This window comes from Mustelus asterias, chromosome 6, assembly GCF_964213995.1.
Source record: "Mustelus asterias chromosome 6, sMusAst1.hap1.1, whole genome shotgun sequence".
Classification (NCBI taxonomy): domain Eukaryota; kingdom Metazoa; phylum Chordata; class Chondrichthyes; order Carcharhiniformes; family Triakidae; genus Mustelus; species Mustelus asterias.
In genome coordinates, this window is record NC_135806.1 from 93,324,156 (window position 1) to 93,351,787 (window position 27,632).

Genomic DNA, 27,632 nt, shown 5'->3' on the forward strand with positions numbered 1-27,632 from the left:
TTTACTCCTCCACACTGTCACTTTTTGAGGGGAAAGATACAAAGAAAAGCAAAGGGATTTTTTGCTGCTGAAAAGCTGTTTTTCAAATAATACCATGGGAATTCAATTGTCTTTTTGTGAACTCTCATCACATTATAGTTCTGAAGTTCCTGAGTTCTGCTCAATGTTACAAACAGCAACAATTCTTCACCTGGGTGCATCAGCTTTAGATTCTTTTGCTGAACCTAGTGCCTGCCACATATAAACTTAACACTCACTACAAAGAAACGCAGACAAACATAGCCACACTCAGAGACTGTATTACAGCTCAACTAAAATCAGGTTTTAAAAAAACAGCTAGTCAGAGGAGATTAACCAATTAAAACTGCACAAGCTACCAACGGGTAACATTTTACTACTGGTCAAGTCAGAAACACTGATTAATGGATTAGTGTAACCTGAGGCAAAGTGGAAAGAACCCCCAGCCTCCAGTGATAAATCGAGCCCACAAAATCCCATTGGCAGCACCCTGGAGTATTACAAACCAGCTTTTCTCAGGTATCAGGGCGGCATGGTAGCACAGTGGTTAGCACTGCTGCTTCACAGCTCCAGGGATCTGGGTTCGATTCCCGGCTTGGGTCACTGTCTGTGTGGAGTTTGCACATTCTCCTTGTGTCTGCGTGGGTTTCCTCCGGGTGCTCCGGTTTCCTCCCACAGTCCAAAGATGTGCGGGTAAGGTTGATTGGCCATGCTAAAATTGCCCCTTAGTGTCCTGGGATGTGTAGATTAGAGGGATTAGCGGGTAAAAATATGTAGGGATATGGGGGTAGGGCCTGGGTGGGATTGTGGTCGGTGCAGACTCGATGGGCCGAATGGCCTCTTTCTGTACTGTAGGGTTTCTATGTTTCTATCAGATTAGAGTCTGTAACTGAGTATAAAGCCAGTTCCTAAATCTCATCACAGAGTACCATCCTGGAATCAATCACTGTCTGGTGATTTGACTGCTGAGAGGTGTGTTTGAACACACAATGGGAGTTTTTGGAGTAACGCCAAGAATTTTAATGCAGATTAATGAACACACCGTGCACAGGTACAGTTAACGTGTACAAAGGGTTCAATCTAAATGCGGGGCAAAAATGGTTAAAATTACCAAGAGAGAATGAGGTTATTTGTTACAGGAGGACTGGAGTGAGTCCCAGTGCTTACACTGTCACAATTAGTATTTGGTGTTTACCAGAATCGAAATAAATTCAGAGCTTGGCAATCAGTTGAAGAAGCACTCAGCCAATTTCTGTACATGAGCAGCAAACAGGTGGTCACCGATCACACAGGGGAATTGATAAGGGATTCGTGCAGAAGTGGAGACACTTTTATTACCATTTAATCACTCATCTGATGACAGATACAGCTAATATACTGAGATTGAGTCACCTCTGCTATGACTGCAGAACTGAACATTTAGTTACACATTAGTGAAGACAGGCAGTGAATTCCAACAAAAGCCTTCAATCTATTCCACATGCCAAAACAAACAGCAGGAAACAATTTTTTTTTTTCATTATAGTGTATGACCTTTTAAAGGAAAGCAGTAAATGGGAACTCCAACAGAATTCCTTCCCATTCTCTTTTGACCACTGCAATGTCTTCTATTTTGGATCCTCCTATTTCTGACAGCCTCCAGCCTAGTTCAATGGCCAAAAATAAGTTCTTCCTCAGCATTCGCGTTTTCAGCAGGGAAACACATCTCAAGCCAACAGGGGAGCTAGAAGAAAGGGAATGTACTATGTGGCACCACAGAAAAGTTTGAATAAGTTGAATGAACAAATTCCTGTTTTGAAGTTCATGTTTTAACAGGCTTTCATTTAGAGAGAGTACCTTGGATGCATTCACTTTTCAAATAAATGCATATGGGTACACACAATGCCAAATATTGGTTTGTCAATATAGCAGACACCGTGCTTATGGACACTCAGTAAATGACAGTTTTAGAGGTAGTTACATGGTTTGATATCTAAGGGAAAGGGTACATATCTTTAGCCCAGTCCAAACATAGAAGAGATCGAGAAGAGATATGTTTCAAGCAGAAACACAAGTTATAGATCGCATAACACAATTTCTTCCTCTACATTCTAATGGGAGGCAGAGAGGAGAGATAAATAAAAAAATCGTGCAATCCATCCAAGGTAAGCTAAGGGAAGGGAATGTTCGGTATCTATTTATTGCTAAATAAAAATTAATACGATCTCAGAATTCATGTGTGCATGGCGTTCCTCAACTTCTGGTGCATTTGCAGGAGAAATGGCATGGAAAGCAGAGATGCGCGCAACAGATTGAAATCTCCAGATGCAAGCACCATGGAAAAACCTGCAACAGCATTATGGAGAAAAGATCTGTCAGCTCGCCCACTCAGAATCACTGCTCCAGGACAGTGGGGAAAAAAGCAAACTAATTACTAATGAGCTGATCTAGCAGTGTACGTCATGGTAAATGGATAGCAGCATCTTGCTGTGACCTACATTTAGAGTAAGGGTAGTTCTGGTTCATCTCACTGCATGAGTCAGCATTCTCAGCAATCACTCTGCTGAAGTTAAAATAGCACTCACAACTGGACAAAACCCGCACTAGAATATACTAAGTCTGATCAAGATTCATTAGAATTCCAAACCAAATAGTAAAAACCATGGTTGTTCATGGCCTCTTCTTGCCCTTTGTGGGATCCTCTATATTGTTTGGATTAGTTAAAAGGCTTCATTTTAAGTATTTCTGCCTAATGTAACTAATTATGCTATGCTTTAAAGTTAACTTAAGCTAACTTGGCCACATTTTAAAACTCAGCTTGGAATTCTGGGTTTTGAGCTTACAAATTGACTACATTTGAAAGTACAAGGCAAGCAAAGTTTTGCATAAACAGAAGCTTTCATGGTTTGATTTTGAAAACTGGAGACTGCTTGTACTTAGTATTTTAATAACAAAAGATAATAAAACTCTTATATTGCTGGTAGCAACTGTCTGTTTTTTTCAGTTGTTGTTCAGTCGAATGCTGCAAGATTTTTGGGTCTGGCTGCAAAGTCAGTCCCCAACTCTTCCTCTCTCAAGTAATCCTCTTTCGTTTCTATTATGTTAATTTCAAATTATATTTAATAAATCATTTCTTTAAAATCGTACCAAGTGCCCACGGTCTATTTGGAGGAATGAATAGACCCTACACCCTCCCAAAATATATAAATACTTATATGACTCTCTTCTTCCAGTCCGCTCCTCCTTTACTCTGCCATGCTACACATCTGCACTTGGGGAAAATGGCACAAAGGCAACCTAGTCCTGGACCCCTGCCAATTCTGCTTCAACAATTGCAAAAATATATGCTGTTCAAAAGATACTTCAGAACAGAACTTACACTTTCTGCACCCACTCTCTCTGAACTGCCACAATGAAATGCTTTAAAAACCTCTGCTGGTTATTTATATAAAAAAAGAAAATGCTGGAAATATAATGTTCATAAATAGAAGAGACAAGTTAATGCTTTGGATTTTCTTTTCTTTTTACAAATGCTGCGTATTGCCATTATTTCCAATTTTTGTCCCTGGTTTATGGGTTGGGTCTTTTGTAAGAGGAGTAGTGTGGTCCGGGAGAGGTGGTGGCGAGGGGGACCGACACCAAGTTGTCTTTACAGATATTCTCTAAAGCATGTACAGGATGCAATTCCCAACATGATGGTTAGCACTGCTGCCACACAGCGCCAGGGACCCCGGATTGATCCCCAGCTTGGGTCACTGTCTGTGCGGCGTCTGCACACCCTCCCAGTGTCTGCGTGGGTTTCCTCTGGGTGCTCCAGTTTCCCCCTCACTGTCCGAAAGACCATAGAAACCCTACGGTGCAGAAGGAGGCCATTCAGCCCATCGAGTTTGCACCAACCACAATCCCACCCAGGTCTTATCCCCGTAACCCCACATATTTACCCCGCTATTTTTTCCCCGGCAGGAAAGGGGAAGGGGTTATGAAAGGAGAATATAGGAAGTTAGGTAGGGAGTTAAGAAGAAGGAATGCAAAGGCAGTAATGTCGGGATTGCTGCCTGTGCCACGAGACAGTGAGGGAAGGAATGGAATAGGTGGAGGATAAATGCGTGGCTGAGGGATTGGAGCAGGGGTCAGGGATTCAGGTTCCTGGATCATTGGGACCTCTTTAGGGGCAGGTGCGACCTGTACAAAAAGGACGGGTTTCACTTAAATCCCAGGGGGACCAATATCCTGGCGGGAAGGTTTGCTAAGGCTACTGGGGAGTGTTTAAACTAGAATGGTCGGGGGGTGGGAATCGAAATGAGGTCACTGGGAGAGAGGAGGTTAGCTTAAAAATAAAAGGGGCTTGTAGACAGTGTGAGAGGGAGGATACGCAGGTGACGGAGAAGGGGAGCGCTCAGACCGAAGGGTTGAGATGTGTTTATTTTAACGCAAGGAGTGTAGTGAACAAAATGGATGAGCTTAGAGCATTGATCACTACTTGGAAGTGTGATGTGGTGGCCATTACAGAGACTTGGTTATCTCAGGGACAGGACTGGATACTTCAAGTGCCGGGTTTCAGATGTTTCAGGAGGGACAGGGAAGGAGGCAAAAGAGGTGGGGGAGTAGTACTGTTGATCAGGGATAGTGTCACGGCTGTAGAAAAGATGGACACCACAGAGGGATTGTCTACGGAATCCCTGTGGGTGGAGGTTCGCAACAGGAAGGGGTCAATAACTTTACTGGGTGTTTTCTATAGGCCGCCCAATAGTAGCAGGGATGTGGAGGAGCAGATTGGGAAGCAGATCCTGGAGAGATGTGATAGTAACAGAGTGGTCGTGATAGGAGATTTTAATTTCCCAAATATCAATTGGAATATCCCTAGGGTAAGGGGTTTAGATGGGGAGGAGTTTGTTAGGTGTGTTCAGGACGGCTTCCTGACACAGTATGTGGATAAGCCTACAAGAGGAGAGGCTGTCCTTGATTTGGTATCAGGGAATGAACCTGGGCAGGTGTCACATCTCTCAGTGGGAGAGCATTTTGGGAATAGTGATCATAACTCTATCTCCTTTACATTAGCATTGGAGAGAGATAGGATCAGTCAAGCTAGGAAAGTGTTTATTTGGAGTAAGGGCAATTATGAGGCTATTAGTCAGGAAATTAGAGGCAAAAATTGGAAGGAGGTTTTCTCAGGGAAATGTACAGAAGAAATGTGGCAAATTTTCAAGGAAAATTTGTCTGGAGCTCTGCACAGCAACGTTCCAATGAGACAGGGGAGTTATGGTAGGTTACAGGAACCATGGTGCACGAAAGCTGTAATGAATTTAGTCAAGAAGAAAAGAAAAGCCTACAAAAGGTTCAGGGAGCTAGGTAATATTAGAAATCTAGACGAGTATACGACTAGTAGGAAGGAACTTAAGAGGGAAATTGGAAGAGCAAGAAGGGGTCATGAGAAGGCCTTGGCAGACAGGATAAAGGAAAACCCCAAGGCATTCTACAAGTATGTTAAGAGCAAGAAGATAAGATGTGGAGTAGGATCTCTCAAATGTGACAGTGAGAAAGTCTGTATAGAACCGGTAGAAATAGCAGAGGTACTCAATGAATACTTTACTTCAGTATTCACAGTGGAAAAGGATCTTGGTAGTTGCAGTGCAGATTTGCAGTGGACTGAGAAGATTGAGCATGTGGACATTAGGAAAGAGGATGTGTTGGAGCTTTTGAAAAGCATCAAGTTAGATAACTCGCCGGGACCGGATGGGATGTACCCCAGGTTACTGTGGGAGGCGAGGGAGGAGATTGCTGAGCCTCTGGCGATGATCTTTGCGTCATCAATGGAGACGGAGAGGTTCCAAAGGATTGGAGGATTGTGGATGTGGTTCCGTTATTCAAGAAAGGGAGAAGAGATAGCCCGGGAAATTATAGACCAGTGAGTCTAACCTCAGTGGTTGATAAGTTGATGGAGAAGATCCTGAGAGGCAGGATTTATGAACATCTGGAGAGGAACAGTATGATCAGAAATAGCCAGCACGGCTTTGTCCAAGGCAGATCATGCCTTACGAGCCTAATTGAATTTTTTGAAGATGTAACTAGACACATAGATGAGGGAAGAGCGGTAGATGTAGTTTATATGGATTTCAGCAAGGCGTTTGATAAGGTGCCCCATGCAAGGCTTATTGAGAAAGTGAAGGGGCATGGGATACAAGGGGACATTGCCTTGTGGATTTAGAACTGTCTTGCCCACAGAAGGCAAAGAGTGGTTGTAGATGGGTCATATTCTGCATGGAGGTCTGTCACTAGTGGCGTGCCCCAGGGATCTGTTCTGGGATCCTTGCTCTTTGTGATTTTTATAAATGACCTGGGTGAGGAAGTGGAAGGATGGGTTGGCAAGTTTGCTGATGACACAAAGGTTGGTGGTGTTGTGCATAGTGTAGAGGGATGTCAGCAGTTGCAACGAGACATAGATAAGATGCAAGACTGGGCGGAGAAGTGGCAGATGGACCTGAACCCAGATAAGTGTGTGGTGGTTCATTTTGGCAGGTCGAATAGGATGAAAGAATATCATATTAAGGGTAAGATGCTTGGCAGTGTGGAAGATCAGAAGGATCTTGGGGTCCGGGTTCATAGGACGCTCAAAGCAGCGTCGCAGGTAGAGGCTGTGGTTAAGAAGGTGTATGGAATACTAGCCTTCATCAATAGAGGAATTGAGTTTAGAAATCGAGAGATAATGCTGCAGCTGTATAGGACCCTGGTCAGACCCCACCTGGAGAACTGTGCCCAGTTCTGGTCGCCTCATTACAGAAAGGATGTGGAAGCCATAGAAAGGGTGCAGAGGAGATTTACAAGGATGTTGCCTGGATTAGGTGGCATGCCTTATGAGGATAGGTTGAGAGAGCTAGGTCTTTTCTCCTTGGAGAAGCGAAGGATGAGAGGTGACCTGATAGAGGTATGTAAGATGTTGAGAGGTATTGATAGAGTGGATTCTCAGAGGCTTTTACCCAGGGCTATAATGGTTGTCACAAGAGGTCACAGGTTTAGGGTGCTGGGGAGTAGGTACAGAGGAGATGTTAGGGGTAAGTTTTCACTCAGAGGGTGGTGGGCGCATGGAATCGGCTGCCGGTAGTGGTGGTGGAGGCGGATTCAATAGGGTCTTTTAAGAGACTTTTGGATAAGTTCATGGAAGCTAGTGAGATAGAGGGTTATGGGTAAGCCTAGTAGGTAGGGACATGTTCGGCGCAACTTGTGGGCCGAAGGGCCTGTTTGTGCTGTAGCTTTTCTATGTTCTAATCCCTCTAATCTACGCATCCCTACTAAGGGGCAATTTAGCATGGTCAATGCACCTAATCTGCACATCTTTGGACTGTGGGAGGAAACTGGAGGAAACCCACACAGGGAGAACGTGCAAACTCCACACAGGCAGTGACCCAGATGCCTGGAGCCGTGAGGCAGCAGTGCTAATCACTGTGCCACCATGCCGCCCAGACGTGCTGGTTAGGTGCACTGGCCACACTAAATTCTCCCTCAGCGTACCCGAACAGATGCTGGAGTGTGGCGACTGGGGGATTTTCACAGAAACTTCATTGCAGTGTTAATGTAAGCCTACTTGTGACATTAATAAACCAAATTTAAAAATGATGCTGTCAAAGTAAAGTGCAGAGAAGAGGCAGGCATCTCCCCTAGATAGAGGGCAGGAAAAGTAGAAGGGCCAGTCAACCTGAACTACTTTTGCACATAAAAGTGGCCAGCTATACAACACCTTTAGCGGAAGTCTTAAACAGTGAAAGTGTGGGGAAGGGAAATTCATGGGGAAAAAAGAGACACGTAAAACACTATCTAGCAGGCACTATTTTGAGCATGGAGAAGAAAAGAAACTATCCTTACACTTTTCAACAAGTACAAAGCTTTCAGATGCTAAATGCTGAAAACAGTCTAATCATTATTACCAGAAACCATGACAGCTCTGGTCTTTACACAATTAGGCCGTCAGGTATAATAATTCACTCCTTCACATAAAATTAGTAATCACTTGTAATAGTGATTCCAATTTTAACTTTCTGCCAATGTCTCAATGCAATTTTTATAACAAGATTTTTGTCAAGTGAATTTGTTGCCTAATTTGGTATTGGAAATGTCTAATGGGAGAGTATTAGAATTTTAAAACCTGCTGAAATGGCAGTTTCTTCCATGCTCACACAAATATTGTACTAGGGACCTTGGATAGAAGACAAACAGCTTGTCGATAGCACACCCTGCCTCTCATTGTTACTGATCTCCATATTGGTCTCTTGTTCTGTACTAATCATTTGTTACTCCCAGTTTTATGCTCTAGGGAATGCATTAACTACAGAACCATGATTAATTTAGATGGATTTCTTTAACAGGCCACAATTTTCCTCCAATGGCAACAAAAGAAGCCGGTTCTGTGAAACGTACAATAGCAGCAATTAAAATGAACACCATAATTCGCATGCAAGAAGGGTAGTTCTCATTTTTAAATGAGCATACAGTCACACAGCTAATAAAAAGCAAAGTATTGCAAGTTCTGGAATCCAAAGGAAAACAGAAAAAGCTGGAAACAGCAGGTCAATATGCCACACTGATGCACATTGTTATGACTGAATGCATTAATCTGCTGATGCCCACTTGCTCATGAAATGCTGTTATTAGACTCTCATTGACATAAGTGTTCTAGAACAATCATATACCATCTTATTTCAATGTAGCACAGTATAATGGCTTTTAGAATGGAATTACAGGAATAAATATCAACTTCACTGGTAGACATACATGATTGATATAAAAATTGAGGGATTAAAATGTAGTTTCCCTTCTTATTTCAAAGATATCAATTGTTACAAAGAAACAGTTGTCTGGTATTGAGAATCTTCAGGTACCTTGCTCAAGTTGCCAATTTTCATCGGAATGCAAATGAATACCAAGATTACTTGACATCACCTAAGAAACGAACATCACAGCAAAAACACATCTCAGCCTCACATGACGTTTAAACATGTTCTTTAAGAAACCTTCATGCTTTTTCCTCTTCCGAGCCAAAGAACACTAAATAGGCTGCTTGAACTGCAAGTCTATTGTTGATTGTGCCACACTAGAGAATACATTTAGATTACAATCGATAATGGCTGAAGGCACTTTTACTTCTAAAAATAGGTACCACAGATATAGTTCTGCCCTGACACATGCAAGCAATAACAACATTTGAATCCTAGCATTAATTATAACTTCAAACACTGTTGGCAAGGTAAAGTAAAGCTTATTTATTAGTCACAAGTAAGGCTTACATTAACACCGCAATGAAGTTAGTGAAATTTCCCTAGTGGTTCTCTCTATTCTACTGATTTTCTCCTCCCTCTAAAACTCCATATCGAGATATAGATCCAGACATTATAACCTTGTCAAGTGGGGAAATAATGAGGCCAACTGCATTGTCCAAATCTGAGACTCATTGGTGTGTAACTATTATCTATAATCTCTCTTTCCAAAGTCTTTGAACATGACAGCACTTTCTAAACCTAGGTCCATCTTCCCAGTGACTCCATATGCCTATTACATCAATTATATTTCACCATCACAATTACAGTCCTAGCTAAAGATACAAATAACATCCTCAGTGTCTGTGGTGCATTATCCTTCCTCTCCCTCTTCAACCTCTTTTGCACCCTTTGATAGTCAACTCTATTATCCTCCTCCAATGTCTCTTGGCTATTCTATAACTCAACCAAACTGCCCTCACTTTGTCCACCCTTGCCTATGCAATTGCAGCTAGAACATTTCCAGCAATAGTCTCTCTTTCCAAACCTGCCCCATTATCTCTGGCTAGACAAGATCCATCTATTGTCTTGGCCTTTATAATCCAAAGACAGGCATGTGGTTCCACATACATGCTATCAACAGTTAGCACTACCTCACTGGACCCCTCCACAGCTTTTCCAACATCCTTCCTAGCTGAGCAGAAACTCTCAAATTAAACATGGTCTTCACTTCTGCCCATGAACACTGTATACCCATGCCACTGATGTCATCATCCTATTCAACCGCCTGTAGTTGAATTAGATTATTTGCAACCTATCAGATCCCAAGCTTCCAATCTTGTATCGTCTCGTCACAAAAACTGTATGCTTGCATCTCTGTAATATCAGTCACCAGCCCCATTTCCCTCTATCTGCTGTCTACACCTTCATTCACTTGCACCATGAAAACTGTATCCGGTATTTAACCTCCCTATAATTTTCATGGAGTTATTAAATTTACTTATTAGTTGACTATTAAATTCATAACAGATATTTAATTTTAGTAATTATCAGTGCAAGTACCTTCTTAATACCTTCATAATTGTTAATACTGCCCATCTTTTCTTGCTCAGAAAGTAAAAGTTGAGCATGAAGCCATTTCAGCTCTAAATCAGGAAAATTTTTTAAAATGTTCCTGTTATTTTCCCTTTGTCTCTTTTTCTCCTCTAATGCAATCTTTCTTTCCTTTGCAATTTGCCTTTCTGAACCCGATTGGTGTATGAATTTATCGATTCTAATTCACTTCCTTCGTGTTTTCTCTCTATTTTTCAGTAATTTAATCTCATTGATCTAGGAGTTAGACTTTTTGTCCTATGTTCCAGATGCCCTATTTTTATCATTGAGCAGTTATCAGCTAAAACTTCCAGAACATAATGAACAATAATTTTGAAAATATAAATTTACAGTTTTAAGTTTAACTAGCGAGGTTCACTCTAGCAGAAACTGGAACATGATTTTTTTTTGGGAGGTATGATAATTAAGAAAGGCTTTTCCTTAAAGGTACCTTCTGCGTGTTTGATAATGAGATGTGATCAGCTTCCCTGATTATCTTGATGCTAAACGTGGCCTTAAATGCTGGTTCATCAAAGCATGGGAAAGCATTTCGGGCTGAAGTTGGCTCAAACTGAGTGGCTGCCAATATTCTGTGAAAGGAAAGAAAAAGATGATCTATAGGTTCTTTGAAAATAAACTGTACAGCTTGCACAAATCTAGCAGTTTGATTGAATTCTTGATTTCAAAGCTTGTATTTTCTTCTCTTGAATGACCCTAACTGAAAGAAACTTGAAGGTTCTGTTTCTCTATCAAAACTAAAGCGAAAACTGAAACCTCAGGTTTCTGGAGAAACTGAAGCTGGTTGAAACCAGATAAAAGACACTGAGCCAAGTTCAGATCAATCAGTGCCACAGTGTAGGCAGGTTGGATCCAGGAGCTGGCAACGAGTAAATACAAGGTTGTTGCAGTTATTTTTGTTAAAGTCATTGATTGCGCAGTCTCTGCCATAGGGTGATCATTGGGGATTGAGGCAAATGTAGTGCTGGTGGAGTTATGCCATCAAGACTGTGTGCAGAGCTGAGGTGGCTCTGGAGAGGTGTGACATTTTGATGAAGACTGTTCCCGGACTACTCGGGTTGGTTGGGTGCTACTGTCAGACGAGAATCACTGGGTAAATCCTTGAAGAGGAAAAGGAGCTGGAATTCTACTTGAGCAAGTTCAGAGCTTTGAAGAACTTGGTGATTGAAATTGGTGCCATATATGGTGAGTGGGCTGCAAAGTAAATCCGAGAGATCTATCTTTATGTTATTTAATGTACAATTTTCAATGCTTATTGACCATGATTTGCCTGTCAATTCATGTGTAATTTATGTTGATTTTAGCTTGATTGTTAAAGTTATAAGCATAATGTTCATTGATAGTCTCGTTGGGGTCATTTGGTAAATTCAGTTCTTTTGCATTATTGATCACCATGGGATCATAACCTACTAGAATCAATTTTCGGACTACAGTGATTCTTCATGCAAGGATCCCATAGGCTGCCACAAATCTCCATAACGATGAAGTCTTCCTTAGTCACTCAGACCCTGTCATTTAAGGCTGTTATAGAGAACCATTTTATAGAAGACAAAGTCGATATAAAAAAAAATGCCAGCCAAGGAATGACTCTGGGGTCTCTGTAGTGAGAGTAGAAAAACATCCTTTTGAAATGTCATTAAATCTTGTCACCACCAAAAGAGATGTTAAAAGGGATAACATTCACTTCATGCCTTAAATGAAAAGAACCCACATTTATATAGCACCTTTTATGACCTTGGGCTGTCCCACACTGCTTTGCAGCTGACAATGTACTTTTGAAGTGTAGTCACGGATATAATATAGCAAACGCAGCAAATTACGCTTTGACAGCTGTCACAAACACCACTGTGGTAATGGCCAGACATAATGTTTTTTTTCAGTGACTTTAAGGAGAGATAAATATTGACAGCCGGAATAATTTCACTGTTCCTGTTCAAAACATTATGTTGATCTTTTATAACTGCCCGAGGGGGCAAATGTAAAGCTTCACTCTCATCTGACAAATGGTACTGGAGATAAAGCAGGGAAGGAGGATGAAGCCAATCTCACACTTTTCCTCTTCCATGTCCAGTAAGTACTCATTAATCACAAAGTACAAGGCAGGGGAAAGTTAAAACCCCTTCTAGATTATTAAGCCAATGGGCAGATTTCTTCTTTCCCATAAATACTAACCAGCCATCAGCCGATGTAAAAATAGTTTAGCTGCCAAGAGTACGATTCTCACCACAATCACACTGTCAGTGTCAGAATATCCAGTCAGCACTATGCCAGAAACATGGGTAAGATGCCCTTTCGGAGAATTGGTACAGACTCAATGGCCCGAATGGCAAGTGGGTATAGGTGGTGGTGGTCCTATTTTCATCTTTCTTCTTAGAAAAAATCTGTTGGAAAATGCTGACAAAATTATACTTATTGCTCATCTTTTAAGACACTTCAGAAGGCACTAAGATTCAAATATGTAATGTGCACTCAAATCCTGTCAAGGATAGACTGATTTGAAATGCTTGGTTTTGTTTCATGAATGAAGCACTAGAGTTTTTAAATGACAATTTGGCATCTTGTGTGGCCGGGTTTTGAGCACTAGCCCACAAATATACAGATTTATTGAATTCACATCAAACTGCAAATTTCCTGCTTTTGTCACTACCCGAGGCACATTACTGATACTGAATGGCGTACTTTGAGAAAAGCAAAACATGTATCAACACGTGCTGTAAAACAATGGTGCAGAATAGACCAAATCAAACACAAGTGAAAAGGTTTATTTCCTTCCAACTGCCTTCTAACAACAATATACAAAGGAACCTGTCAGGAAATAGTAATTACATTTAGAAAAGTACACTGACAGCAGATGGTTTACCTTGTTTTGTTTTTATCTTGATAACTGCTTTTGTAAAATCCAGAAAAACCATCCGACAGATTTGCTGAATATTCCAGATTCAGTATGCGTGTTTCTCCATTCAACAGCATTGAGTCAAGTTTAATGGCAATTTGTCGATGTGGTAGATACTCCAAAATCTGGACATCCTTTGGTTGACTGGATCCTTTTGAAGTAATGGTTGCTTTGGTGATTTTGAGACCAAAGCTGTGGAGGGTGATGTTGTTGGTATCCTCTTTGACTAGAAGACTAATTTGCAGGGAGCCTGTGAAACTCATGGTGGTGAGATTGGGACGCAAAGTAAGATCATAATGCACTGGTACAACAGCAGTAGGCAATCTTACTTTTGGCCAGGGAAATACCTGGCCATTGGCATCCAATGGATATATGAATGTTAAAGTTGTGTTCTTTTTATGGCAGCCTTCTTTGGTGAAGGTACACTTTGGCAGAAAGTAGACCACCATCGCTATTGAAAGTATAATCACTACAACAAATGCTCCAACAAGTACAGTCCGAGCAGAAGACAGTGAGCAAAGTCCCCCTGATGGTTCCTGATTATAAACCCCTGCCATGTTGTTGCGGTGATTGGAACTCCTGTTCATGAACGACATGCCTAACAACCTTGCAGATGATTCATAGTCTTCTTCATCATCCTCCAAGTCATGCTCTCCCAAGCCACGTACCAACAACCGTGAACTACGTGGCTCATATTCAACTTCATCAGGTTCCAAAGGATGAAGGCGTGGTTCCTTGGCCAAGTCAACTACATCTGGCTCCTCTTCAAACATGCTATTTTCAATCATGTTTCTGGGCAACTGGGCCCGCTCTGAAAGACAAAACGGTTTCAAATATATTCAGCGTATTTTACATACACAAATGTGACATTAATTAGCACCAGCAGGTTCAAGGCCAAATGATGCACCGGTGAAAGTCGACTTTGTTTCCATCGAACCACAAAATGAATATTGTATTCTATACATCATGCAACAAATACTCTAATGATTACAGGTCAATTCTGTATAACAATTATCCATTATATTAAATTGACATTATATGGGGATGAGTCGGGGGTGTGTGTGTGTGTGTGTGTGTGTGTGTGTGTGTTTGTGGAATGGGGGTGCAGGTTGGGGTGTATCCCAAACAGCAGGAGTCAAGTGTTCTGGGAAGGAGAGAGTAAATTGGGTAAGGATAACAGAAATGGAAAATTGTAATAGGAGATTAATTGTAGTCAGTACAAAAAGTAATATGGCAGTCATACTATTTCAGAGAAAAACAAAATTGAAGTAATATAATTTCATCTGTCCAAAAATAGAATATTTGACAGAGTTGAGAATTATTACGGAATTTGGATGACCTGCAGCTAGTGAAATTCCAGGGCTCAATAGTTGAAATGTAGAATGGAATCAAGCAGCAAGAGCAAGTCCTGTAGTTATTATTCAGTTAGCTCCTAACATAACATGTTGATAGCTAAAAATGTGATTAATGAAATAAGTGTTACTGGATGGTGATCAGAGCAAAGTGATTGGTTCATTCGTTGCCTTTTTACCTGAAGACTGTGTGGCCTCTCTGCTGAAGCTAGAAAGGCTCTAGGATTAACCGAGAGAGACGGTAGATTTAAAACTGAAATGAGAACTACCACTTGGTGAATTTGTGGAACTCACTACCTCTTGGCACGATGCAGCCTGAATCATTAAATGGTTTCAAGGAGATAGATATATTGCTGATTTTAAAAAATATAGGTTAAAGGGATATGGGGAACAGATAGGGAGGTGGATTTAAGACCAGGATGAGATCAGCCATGACCTGATTGAATGGCAGAACAGGTTCAAAGGGCTGAATTGCCTACTTCTGCTCCTAATTCATATGTAACTCCTGTCAATACGAACTTGAGGATAAAACCTGAATCATGCTGGTGAAACAATGGCATGTCAAAGTCATAACCCAAGATATCTTTAACATTGTAAGTATGCTGATACACTTAAATATGAAAACAATGCACAAAATTAACTGCCCTATTTTGTGCTGTCTAAAAACGATCACCAAGATATCAAAAGGCATGCTCCACAAGTTTCACCGGAGACAAGAATACAAATGTATCAATTTATGTAACAGTACTGGTATCTTGTGGCATGGTGGCGCAGTGGTTAGCACTGTTGCCTCAAAGCACCAGGGACCCGGGTTCAATTTCGGCCTTGGGTCACTGTCTATGTGGAGTTTGCACATTCTCCCCATGTCTGCGTGGGTTTCCACCAGATGGTCTAGTTTCCCCTCTCAGTCCAAAGATGTGCGGGTTAGGTTGATTGGCCATATTAAATTGACCCTAGTGTCAGGTAGTCCTTCTGCACTATAGAGATTCTATGATCTTAATATACTGATATGCATTTTCCTGGTAAAAGTCCAATCGCAGCAGGTACAGTAAAAGCCCATTTTCCAAACGTCAACAAGTGAAGACAAGTCTACACAAATTCAGATACCTGCAATTATAATAAAAACTAACAAGTCAATATTCTAGCATCAGTGGATAGATTAAAGTTGAAGGAAAGGCAAGACTGTTTCAAAAGATGGAGCACAATTTATTAAAAATTTCTAAAATGGCCAAAAATAGATCTACCTATTCTCCATACAGAATCCATCATCTGACTTCAATGTTTAAACTACCAGCCATTGGTACAGTTCAATAATCATAGAATCATAGAAACCCTATAGTGCAGAAAGAGTCCATCTGGCCCATCGAGTCTGCACCGACCACAATTCCACCCAGGCCCTACTCCCTTCTCCCTACACATTTACCCGCTAATCCCTCTAACCTATGCATCTCAGGACACTAAGGGGCAATTTTAGCATGGCCAATCAACCTAACCCGCACATCTTTAGACTGTGGGAGGAAACCGGAGCATCCGGAGGAAACCCACGCAGACACGAGGAGAATGTGCAAACTCCACACAGACAGTGACCTAAGCCGGGAATCGAACACAGGTCCCTGGCGCTGTGAAGCAGCAGTGCTAACCACTGTGCTACCATGCCGCCCCTACACATTTGAGACCAGGTGAGCCAAGTGAGCCAATAACATTACTCTCCTGACACAACTCTATTCTCAAATACTGGTGCCCCTTGTCCATCAAGTAAGAGATTGCAGGGTTGATAGATGCCAAGTAACCTTGAGCTGCTGCAGCACGCCGAGGTAATAATACATAGTGCAGTTGGTGGTGGAGCTCAATCAAGCACACACGTCAACAGTTTCATTCATACAGGCCCGCGTTGAGCTTTCCATCATCTTCCAAAGTCAAGAATCATCAACAGTGAGGGAAAAAATAGTTGTTGAAAACGGCAGAGCTAATTAAAATGGTTAAATCTGACAAGGAACTCTTGTTATTCCCCTGAAGAACTTTACTAGGTTGATATCACAAAAATATAAACATACCACAAACGAGAGATTTTCTGTTGTGAAATAACTAAGACATTTTGAATATCCAACGTCCAGAGCTACTTGCAACAGCAGACATAAAAAATTCTTGTCACTGAAGCAACCATCTACAAACAATAATTTGACCAAAAATGTGGCTATATCCAGCTTCAGCATGATACAAATCAAATGCAGTGTGTGCTCAGTAACAATTCACTCTGAGGCAGTCTTTCATCTTGTAAAGCGATGGTTTGTGCCGTGAAACTTAAACCAGGCAGCTTGACCCTGATCAGATCATATGGAATTGCATATCACCCAAACTCATCACTTTTAGTTCTGAAAAGTGACCAGTCTACCTCAGATTACCCTTGAAGGACAAGGCATTTCAAAAAGTTGGGAGATTTGAAAGAAGTATTCAGAATCATGAGGGTTCTGGAGAGGGTAGATAGGGAGAAACTGTTCCCGTTGGTGGTAGGTGAACAAGGTGGCAGAGATTTAAGGTCTTTGACACAAGAAACTATGGCGATGTGAGGAAAACTTGTTTCACACAGTGGCTGGTTTGAATCTGGAATGCACTGCCCGAGAGTGCAATGCAGACAGATTCAGCTGAGGCAGTCAAGAGGAAATTGCTTCAGTAGTACAGGGCATAGGTGACACCACTCCGAAAGTACAGTGGACGTTTAGCTCTCCTTACTTCAGGAGTGACATACTTGCATTGAGAAGGTTCAATAGGCTGATTCCTGGGATGAAGGATAGGAAAGATTGAGCAGGTTATGGTTAAACTCATTGAAATTTAAAAGAATGAGAGGTGATTTTACTGAAACATTAAAAATTCCGAGGAGCCTTGGCAGGGTAAAAGATGTGGGAATCTAAAACTGGGAGGCACATTTTAAAAGTAAGGGATCTTCCATTTAAGACGGAGATGAGGAGGAATTTCTTCTCATAGAGGGTTGTTAGTGTTTGGAATTCTCTTCCTCAGGAAGCAGTGAATACATTCAAAGCTGAATTAAATAGATTTGTGTTCTATAAAAGGAGTCACTCAATGTGGTAGGCCATCGGGAAAGGAGAGTTAAAGCCACAATTAGGTTGGCCATGATCTTATTGAATGATGTGGATCAGGCCCGTGGGGCTACTCCTGCTCCTATTTCTTATGATCTTTTAACCTTATGTTAGACTGCCCTATCAGAAGAATCAGTTTATTTATTTCCTCTGTTGCATGCTAAAAGCACCTTAAACACATGAATTTGATCACCTCAGTTTTCTATTCTCACTAGAGTACAAGCCGAGCTGCCCTTAATTTAATCATCTTTACCAGTTGAAGCAGATGGGAAAAAAATTAATTGAAATCAGGTTGCGCATAATTTGAAAATATAACAAAAAGGTAACACAAGAATGTTAAATATCAAACGTAAAAATAAAATGATTATAGAGTCGATATCATTTGAACATTCTTGAGCCAATAAAGGTCATTTAACCATTGCGTCCATGCCAGTATAAAATAAGTAAATACAGAATCACTAATACCATACAGCTGTTGTTTAGTTGACAGTACTCTCACCCATGTCAGAAAATTGTGGGTTCATTCACTCCAGCACAAAAATCTACACCGACAGTCCAACACAGTAATAAAAGGTACTTTTGCACGGTCAGAGATGCCTTTAAACTGAAAAGAAGCAAGATGTACCTCTGGTTTCCTGGTCTTATCCCTCAATCTACATCACTAAAATAAAACACAGGTTATCTAATCATGAGAGCTACTGTTTGGAAGAGCTTGCTGCATGCTATTTGGTTGCCTGATTTCCTACATTCAACGACCAAAAATACAAAAAGCTCATCTGTTCTGATGATGATACCTTTGAAAATGGAGATTCTGACTTGTCTGCCTTTGAGGTTTCCCCACTCAATGCTGAGTCCTGTGATCTTTCTCGTCCACCTTAACTTCCTTTTTCATATCTTATACATGTTTTCTCTCCCCACAGATGCTGCCAGACCTGCTGAGTCTTTCCAGCGTTGTGTTATTGGATCAAAAATACTTAATCAGTTCTAAAAAGTGTTACACTATTAAGGTCATGTTGGACACTGGTCCTTTTTTTTTAATATACTGCTTGTTTACAAAATGAAGCAAAACAAAACACTGACCAGAAATTGGCAGCACCAAAATCCCAACTGCAGATGGTGCAATATTACAGCGACATGTCTTTCGTTTTGAGAAAATCATCGCTGCACAGCACCACAAACACTTGCACACTATTTTGCTGTCGAAGGCCATTATTAAGCTTGCAGTCATCAACACATCACCCAAGTTTAGAAACATGTGAACTTCGTTAGCAATTATTTAGGAACTCATTTAATAGCCACGCTGTGAGCATTTCCTTCATTGCCCCAGAAATTCTTCAAGTAAATTAAACTGTTTCACTAAACATCAAATGTGGTTTGTGCTGTCCACATTACTTAAATGCCACTTCCCACAGTTCAACAATGGAAAAGGGTGAGTGATTTATTTCTGATAGTTAACCGAATATTTCTCTGCTGAAACTATTATTAGCTATTGGTTAGATTGCCTTCTTCCTGTATAAAATTGTAAAATCTTCCCAGTACCTGAAAATAGCTGTTCAACAACTTCCAGTCCGATACTCGGTTCAACTGAGACAGACAGCCTAATAAGGCCCGAGACCCAACATAAAGTTACTCGCAATTCTAGCCAGTAGGCGAACCACACAACTCAAAACATAAAACCACAAACTTCGGCCTGTGAGCAAAGTGGGTGATTTCTGAGTAATTTCTACCCCACATACATGTCGAGAATTTTGTTTTATTCTTGTGTGGAGTACACTATGCAGTATTTGCAAATAGGCTCCCTTTTTAAAATGGTTTTCTCCGATCCAAGATAGCTAGAAACAATTAAACCATCCTGTGCACTTTTTTGGAAGCTTAAAGGTTATAATTTAAAATATATTAGGAAAGTCACATGCTCAAAAAGAATCATGCTCAATTAATTATGAGAAGCAAATTCCATTAAGGCTTTACATCAACAATTTCATACATTAAAACTTTATTGCTGTGACTAATGTACATGCTGCACTGAGGATGCCTGAACGGGACGATCCTATTGGTTTTTATAAAGAGGAAATCAGCCAAACCTTTTTAAAAAGCAGAACAGTGCAGCAGCAAACTGCATGACAGCAGCTAAATTTGTCCAAAATGGCCACACAGCGCTTCCTCTCTTTACCACTTTCCTTAAAATAAAACTATTTGATAGGGTTTAGAAACATAGAAAACCTACAGCACAAAACAGGCCCTTCGGCCCCACAAGTTGTGCCGAACATATCCCTACCTTCTAGGCCTACCTATAACCCTCCATCCTATTAAGTCCCATGTACTCATCCAGGAGTCTCTTAAAAGACCCTATTGAGTTTGCCTCCACCACCACTGATGGCAGCCAATTCCACTCACCCACCACCCTTTGTGTGAAAAACTTCCCCCTAACATTTCCCCTGTACCTACCCCCCAGCACCTTAAACCTGTGAGCTCTCATAGCAGTCATTTCCACACTGGGAAAAAGCCTCTGAGAGTCCAACCGATCTATGCCTCTCAACATCTTATACACCTCTATTAGGTCTCCTCTCATCCTACGTCTCTCCAAGGAGAAAAGACCGAGCTCCCTCAGCCTATCCTCAAAAGGCATGCCACTCAATCCAGGCAACATCCTTGTAAATCTCCTCTGCACCCTTTCAATCATTTCCACATCCTTCCTGTAATGAGGCGACCAGAACTGAGCACAGTACTCCAAGTGGGGTCTGACGAGGGTCTTATATAGCTGCATCATTATCCCCGGACTCCTAAACTCAATCCCTCGATTGATAAAGGCCAGCACACCATACGCCTTCTTAACCACCTCCTCCACCTGCGGGGCCAATTTTAGAGTCCTATGGACCCGGACCCCAAGGTCCTTCTGATCCTCTACAGTACTAAGAGTCTTTCCCTTTACATTGTACTCCTTCATCTCATTTGACCTGCCAAAATGGACCACTACTGGGTTGAAGTCCATCTGCCACTTCTCCGCCCAGTCTTGCATCCTATCTATGTCCCTCTGTAACTTCTGACATCCCTCCAGACTATCCACAACCCCACCAACCTTCGTGTCGTCGGCAAATTACCAACCCATCCCTCCACTTCCTCATCAGGTCATTTATGAAAATGACAAACAGCAAGGGTCCCAGAACAGATCCTTGGGACACACCACCGGTGACCGACCTCCATTTAGAAAAAGACCCATCTATACCCACTCTCTGCCTCCTTTGGGCAAGCCAGTTCTGGATCCACAGGACAGCAGCACCTTGGATCCCCTGCCCTCTCACTTTTTCTAGAAGCCTTGCATGGGGGACCTTATCGAATGCCTTGCTAAAATCCGTATAAACCACATCTACCGCTTTCCTTTCATCAATGTGTTTAGTCACATTTTCGAAGAACTCCACCAGGCACGATCTGCCTTTGACAAAGCCATGCTGAGTATCCTTGAGCATACTAAACCTCTCTAAATGCTCATAAATCTTGTCCCTCAGGATCTTCTCCATTAGCTTACCAACCACTGAGGTTAGACTCACCGGTCGGTAATTTCCTGGGCTATCCCTATTCCCCTTCTTGAAAATAGGATTTGTTTGCTGAGTGCAATAGGTCAGCCAGACTCAACTACGAGCAAACAGGCAACAGTCCTGAAAACATTTCCGACATCACTTAACACAAGCACACACATTTAATGAACATGTGTGGCACAGTGGCAAGCATTGCTGCCTCACAGCTCCAGGGACCAGGGTTCGATTCCCAGCTTGGGTCACTGTCTGTGTGAAGTTTGTACATTCTCCCCATGTCTGCATAGGTTTCCTCCCACAGTCCAAGGTATGCAGGTTAGGTTGTCTAAATTGCTCTTTAGTGTCCCGGGATGCACAGGTTAGAGGGAGTAACAGGTAAATATGTGGGGTTACGGGGATAAGGCTTGGGTGGGATTGTTGTCGGTGCAGACTCGATGGGCCGAATGGCCTCCTTCTGCACTATAGAGATTCTATGATGAGATTTCAGAGAAGGATACAGCAGTTTTCCACTGGAGGTGCTTTGAGGCACAGTAGCAGCAATTAGCTCAACTGTAAAATCAAAGAAGCAGGTTTTATGAACATATAAATTTGACTGCCAGGAAAAGGCAGCTGATCCATCCAGCCTGCTAGAATCACAGGGATCAGTGCTGGGATTAATTTATCAATTTACATAAATGACTTGAATGAAGGGATAGATGGGATGGTTGCCAAATTTGGAAATGACACAATAATAGGTAGAAAGGTAAGTTGTGAAGAGAATACAAGGAGGCTATAAAAAGATAATTGATAGGTTGAGTGTGTTGGCAAAGAACTGGCAAATGGAGTATAATGTGGGAAAATGTGAAATTGTCCATTTTGGCAGGAAAAAGTAAGAGAAACATATTATCTAAATGTGACAGACTGCAGAGTCTGAGAGTACTGTGTACAGTATTGGTCACCTTATTTAAGGAAGGATGTAACTCGGTTGGAAGCAGTTCAGAGAAGAAATAGCTGGAATTGGGTGGGTTGTCTTATGAGGAAAGGTTAGACAGGCTAGGCTTGTATCCGCTGGAGTTTAGAAAAGTAACACGTGACTTGATTGAAACATAGAAACTAGAAACAGGAGTAGGCCATTCAGCCCTTCGAGTCTGCTCCACCATTCATTTTGATCTTGGCTGATCATCAAATTCAATATCCTGATCCCGCCTTCCCCCCCATATCAAAGAACAAAGAAAATTACAGCACAGGAACAGACCCTTCAACCCTCCAAGCCTGCACCGACCATGCTGCCCGACTTAACTAAAACCCCCTACCCGTCCAGGCACCATATCCCTCTATTCCCATCCTATTCATGTATTTATCAAGACGCCCCTTAAAAGCCACTGCTGTATCCGCTTCCACTACCTCCCCGGCAGCGAGTTCCAGGCACCCACCAGCCTCTATGTAAAAAATCTGCCTCGTACATCTCCTTTAAACCTTGCATCTCGCACCTTAAACCTGTGCCCCCTAGTAATTGACTCTTCCACCCTGGGAAAAAGCTTCTGACTATCCACTCTATCCATGCCTCTCATAATCTTGTAGACTTCTATCAGGTCGCCCCTCAACTTCCGTCATTCCAGTGAGAACAAACCAAGTTTCTCCAACCTCTTCTCACAGCTAATGCCCTCCATACCAGGCAACATCTTGGTAAATCTTTTCTGCACCCTCTCCAAAGCCTCCACATCTTTCTGGTAGTGTGGTGACCAGAATTGAACACTATATTCCAAGTGCAGCCTAACTAAGGTTCTATAAAGCTGCAACATGACTTGCCAATATCCCTTGATCCCTTTAGCCCCAAGAGCTACATCTAATTCCTTCTTGAAATCAGACTATGTTTTGGCCCCAGCTACTTTATGTGGTAGTGAATTCCATATATCTACCACTCCTTGGGTGAAGAAATTTCTCCTCACCTCATCCTAAAAGGTTTACCCCTTATCCTCAAACTATGATCCCCAATTTCTGGACTCTCCCACCATCGTGAACATTCTTTTTGAATCTACTTTGTCTAATTCTGTTAGCCTGAATCATTGAATGGCTTCAAGAGGGAGATAGATACATTTCTAATAAAAAAGGGATAAGGGGATATGAGAAACAGGTGGGGGAGGTGGATTTAAGATGAGGAAGAGATCAGCCATGATCTGATCGAGCCTGCTCTGCCATTCAAAGGGCTGAACTTGCCTACTTCTGCTCCCAATTCTTATGTTGCTAAGAAAATAAAGCACAAACTATTTATAGAGATACCACTTCAAATTAAAAATAACTAAATCGGAACAATTAATTATATGTATTAATGTTCACAGCGTTCAGTACTTCCATTGTGGCTATTTTTGATTGTTGTGAAGACATTCTGGAACTTACAAAATCAACTTGTTTTGAGCAAAGCAATAACCTTTGTTTTGAAACAGTGACCTCTGGTAACCAGGTTACTGTGGCTTAATGTAATTTCAGGAAAATTAATTAGACAGAGATCATCTTAGAGTCAAGCAACAGACTGCAATCAAAACTTAATTATTTCAACATCAGTCTCCTGTATGTGATGGAAGGTGTGGGAAAGAGATGTAACTTTGACATGTAATCTGGACAGCTCAGATTGAATTAATTTATACCATCAGTTTTATGATAGCTAGCCTGTCAACAATCTATTCACTTGTCCAAATCAATGCAACCCACCAGTCAGCACAATGTCAATTTCCAATAGAATTTGAAGTGATTTTAATATCAGAATATTTTCTATCAGATGACAGAGGTTTGATTCCGGTGACAAAAGTCCGACTTTTGTTTTGGAGAAAGTTCAGCTATTCAAGATAGATTTTGCTGCTTTTGGAGCAGTGTGGAGCTAAGCAAAGTGTGTCACGCAATCTCATTTCTCCACCCAATTTCCAGCAAGGCATCAGATTTATTGAAAGTCATCTTATTTTCCATTTCCTCTTAGACTTTTCCTTCCCTAACTGCTATCATTAGGTTACACATCACTTACACTGAAAATGCACTTTGATCTCTAGCGACACTGCATCGAGTCAGCTACTCGTGTCTCTGTGCAGAGACACTTAATTCTGCTTAATATTTCCTCAAACAACACAGCAGAGTGCAGAATCTCTTCAAATCTGCATCACATACCATCCATTAATGCTTTAATGTGCTGAAACATTCTCCATTGTTAAAAAGCTTATAAACAGTACTTAGCCTAATTGCTCGCCAATTCTACTGACCTTAATGTACTTTAAAACCAGATAAAGGTATTCTACTTGGTGAAGCCAGGTGGTGAAAGATAGAACTGGAACTTAATGCTTGTAAAAAGTGTGTAAAGATTATTTTATCATGAAACACAATATAAAACATCCACTTCCTTAACCAACCAACACAGTTTAAGTCTCCTATTTATAGGAGCATAAGTGAACTCCCAGCTAATCATAGAGTCCCTACAGTGCAGAAGGAGGCCATTCGGTCCATCGGGCCCAACCTGTATATAATTAAATGAAGTAACTAACTAGTTATTCTTAGTAACGATGATCATTAAACTACCAAGATTTCATTAAAAGCCATCTTGTTCACTAATGTCCTTCAGGAGAGGAAATCTGCCATCCTTACACGAGACTTCAGACTCAGCTCTAAAGCTGACTCTTAACTGCAGTTTGAAATGGTCTAGCAAGCCAGTCATTCAGTTGCATCAAGGTGGTACAGTACCACAATGGCTCATGAAGGCACCTCACCACAACCTGATTGAGGGCATTTAGGGACATGCAATAAACTTTGGCTTAGCCAGCAATGCTCACATACCAAGAACAAATTTTTTTAAAAGTGTGCTAGTTATAGAAAATTGCGGTACTCAGTTAACAATTAGCAAATTTTATTCTGGATCCGCCTCATACACTTCCCAGAAGTTAAAACCAGTTATTTGTAATTCAATCTGAAACTGACTTCTATGCACTAAGTAAACATACAAAAAGGAACAAGACAGATATGCTGCAGATAAGGACACCAGGTCACTATAATTCCTACACAAAGCCTTATGACTTTGCTATTGGACTACTGGGGGCAAGGCACTTAAATATTCCAAAGATGGAGATCGCAAAACATTATTATCTGCTTATGTAGCTGAGTGCAAGTGCCCAAACCAATATAAGTTTTATGACTATTCTTTCAAAATGCAATCAAATATATAATTGAAACTTTTCAGCAAAAGCCATTTTTAAAAATACAGTTCTATATTTTTTCTCAATTTAGGGCATTGTAAAAACAAGTGAATTGCTCACATTGCTCTGGGGAATTTTAAACTCACACTTCAAGACCCAGTCACTGACTGCATCTTTAAACTGCATTTACACCTCTTCCCTCAGCTGTATTCTACTCTGCTGGACAAATATTTAGAATATGTTATACGATCTATATGAGCTATACGATAAATGGTAGAACCATAAAGGGTGTAGATACGCAGAGGAACCTGGGTGTGCAAGTCCACAGATCCTTGAAGGTGATGTCACAGGTGGAGAAGGTAGTGAATAAGGCATATGGCATGCTTGCCTTTATAGGACGGGGCATAAGAGTATAAAAGTTGGGGTCTGATGTTGCAGTTGTATAGAACGTTGGTTCGGCCGCATTTGGAATACTGCGCCCAGTTCTGGTCACCACACTACCAGAAGGACGTGGAGGCTTTAGAGAGAGTGCAGAGGAGGTTTACCAGGATGTTGCCTGGTATGGAAGGGCTTAGTTATGAGGAGAGATTGGGTAAACTGGGGTTGTTCTCACTGGAAAGACGGAGGATGAGGGGTGACCTAATAGGGGTGTATAAAATTATGAAAGGCATAGATTGGGTGAACGGTGGGAAGCTTTTTCCCAGGTCGGTGGTGACGCTCACAAGGGGTCATAGGTTCAAGGTGAAGGGCGGGGGGGGGGGGGGGGGGGGGGGGGGGGTTTAAACACGGATATCAGAAGGACGTATTTTTACGCAGAGGGTGGTGGGGGCCTGGAATGCACTGCCGGGCAAGGTGGTGAAGGCGGACACACTGGGAACGTTTAAGACTTATCTAGATAGCCACATGAACGGAGTGGGAATGGAGGGATACAAAAAAATGGTCTAGTTTGGACCAGGGAGTGGCACGGGCTTGGAGGGCCGAAGGGCCTGTTCCTGTGCTGTATTGTTCTTCTTCTTTGTTCTTAACAATCCAAGTTGCACAGTGCTGAAAATATCTAGTTCATAATTCAAATATTTTAGAATGAGTTTTAGAAATTAAAATTTTACCCGTTTGAACACATGAATTATGAGCAGTAGGTCACTTGGCCCCTCAAGCCTCCTCAATAAGATCAGGGCTGCAATAATTTTAACTTCACATCCTTGCCTCCCCTTGATAACTTTGCCCCCTTTGTTTATGAAGAATCCATCTATTTCCCAGGGTGGAAGACTTTTTCCCAGGGTGGAAGAGTCAATTACTAGGGGGCACAGGTTTAAGGTGCGAGGGGCAAGGTTTAAAGGAGATGTACGGGGTAGATTTTATTTACACAGAGAGTAGTGGGTGCCTGGAACACGTTGCCGGGGGAGGTAGTGGAAGTGGATGCGGTAGTGACTTTTAAGGGGCATCTTGACAAGTACATGAATAGGATGAGAATAGAGGGATATGGTCCTCAGAAGGGTAGGGGATTTTAGTTAAGTCGGGCAGCATGGTTGGTGCAGGCTTGGAGGGCCGAAGGGCCTGTTCCTGTGCTGTAATTTTCTTTGTTCTTTGTTCCTGCCTTGACGATATTCAAAGAGTCAACCTCAATCATCTTTTGGAGCAAGAAAATCCCTTAGCGAAAAAGTTTTTACTCATCTCTGTCTTAAGTGGGTGACCCCTTATTTTGAAACAGCAGCCCCTATTTCTTCCATATCCACCCCATCAAGTCCCCTCAGGATGATATAGATTTCAATCAAGTTGTTTCTCATTCTGCTAAACTCCAGCATATACAAGAATAGCCTGCCCAGCCTTTCCTCATAAGACAAGCTACCTATTCCAAGTATTAATCTAGTAAACCTTCTCTGAACTACTACCAATGCATTTACATCTTTCCTTAACTAAGGACACCAGTACTGTACATAGTACCAGATGTGGCCTCACCAACACCCTTTACAACTGAAGCATAAGCTTCCGACTCACATTCAATTGCCCTTGCAATAAAATATAAAATTCTATTAGCTTTTCTAATTACTTGCTGTACCTGCATGCTAACCTTTTGCAATTCATACACTAGGACACATAGATTCCTCTGCATCTCAGAGCTTGACAATCTCTCATCATGCAGGCAATATGATTATTTTTTATTCTTCCTGCCAACTTCATACTTTCCCACATTATGCTCCATTTGCCAGATCTTTGCCTACTTATCTGTATCCTTTTGTAGCCGCCTTGTCCTCTTCACAA

General features: G+C 41.6%; 1 protein-coding gene across 1 annotated transcript in view; it reads right to left on the minus strand.

Moving 5' to 3' along the window:
- lnpep (leucyl/cystinyl aminopeptidase) overlaps positions 1-27,632 on the minus strand; it is a 98,546-nt gene that overhangs the window by 54,236 nt on the left and 16,678 nt on the right. Inside the window, exons 2-3 of the mRNA XM_078214758.1 lie at positions 13,213-14,056; positions 10,786-10,924 (exon numbers count right to left, since the gene is read on the minus strand). Of these exons, the coding sequence (XP_078070884.1) occupies positions 10,786-10,924; positions 13,213-14,056 (983 nt within the window). The remainder of the gene's footprint in view (positions 1-10,785; positions 10,925-13,212; positions 14,057-27,632) is intronic.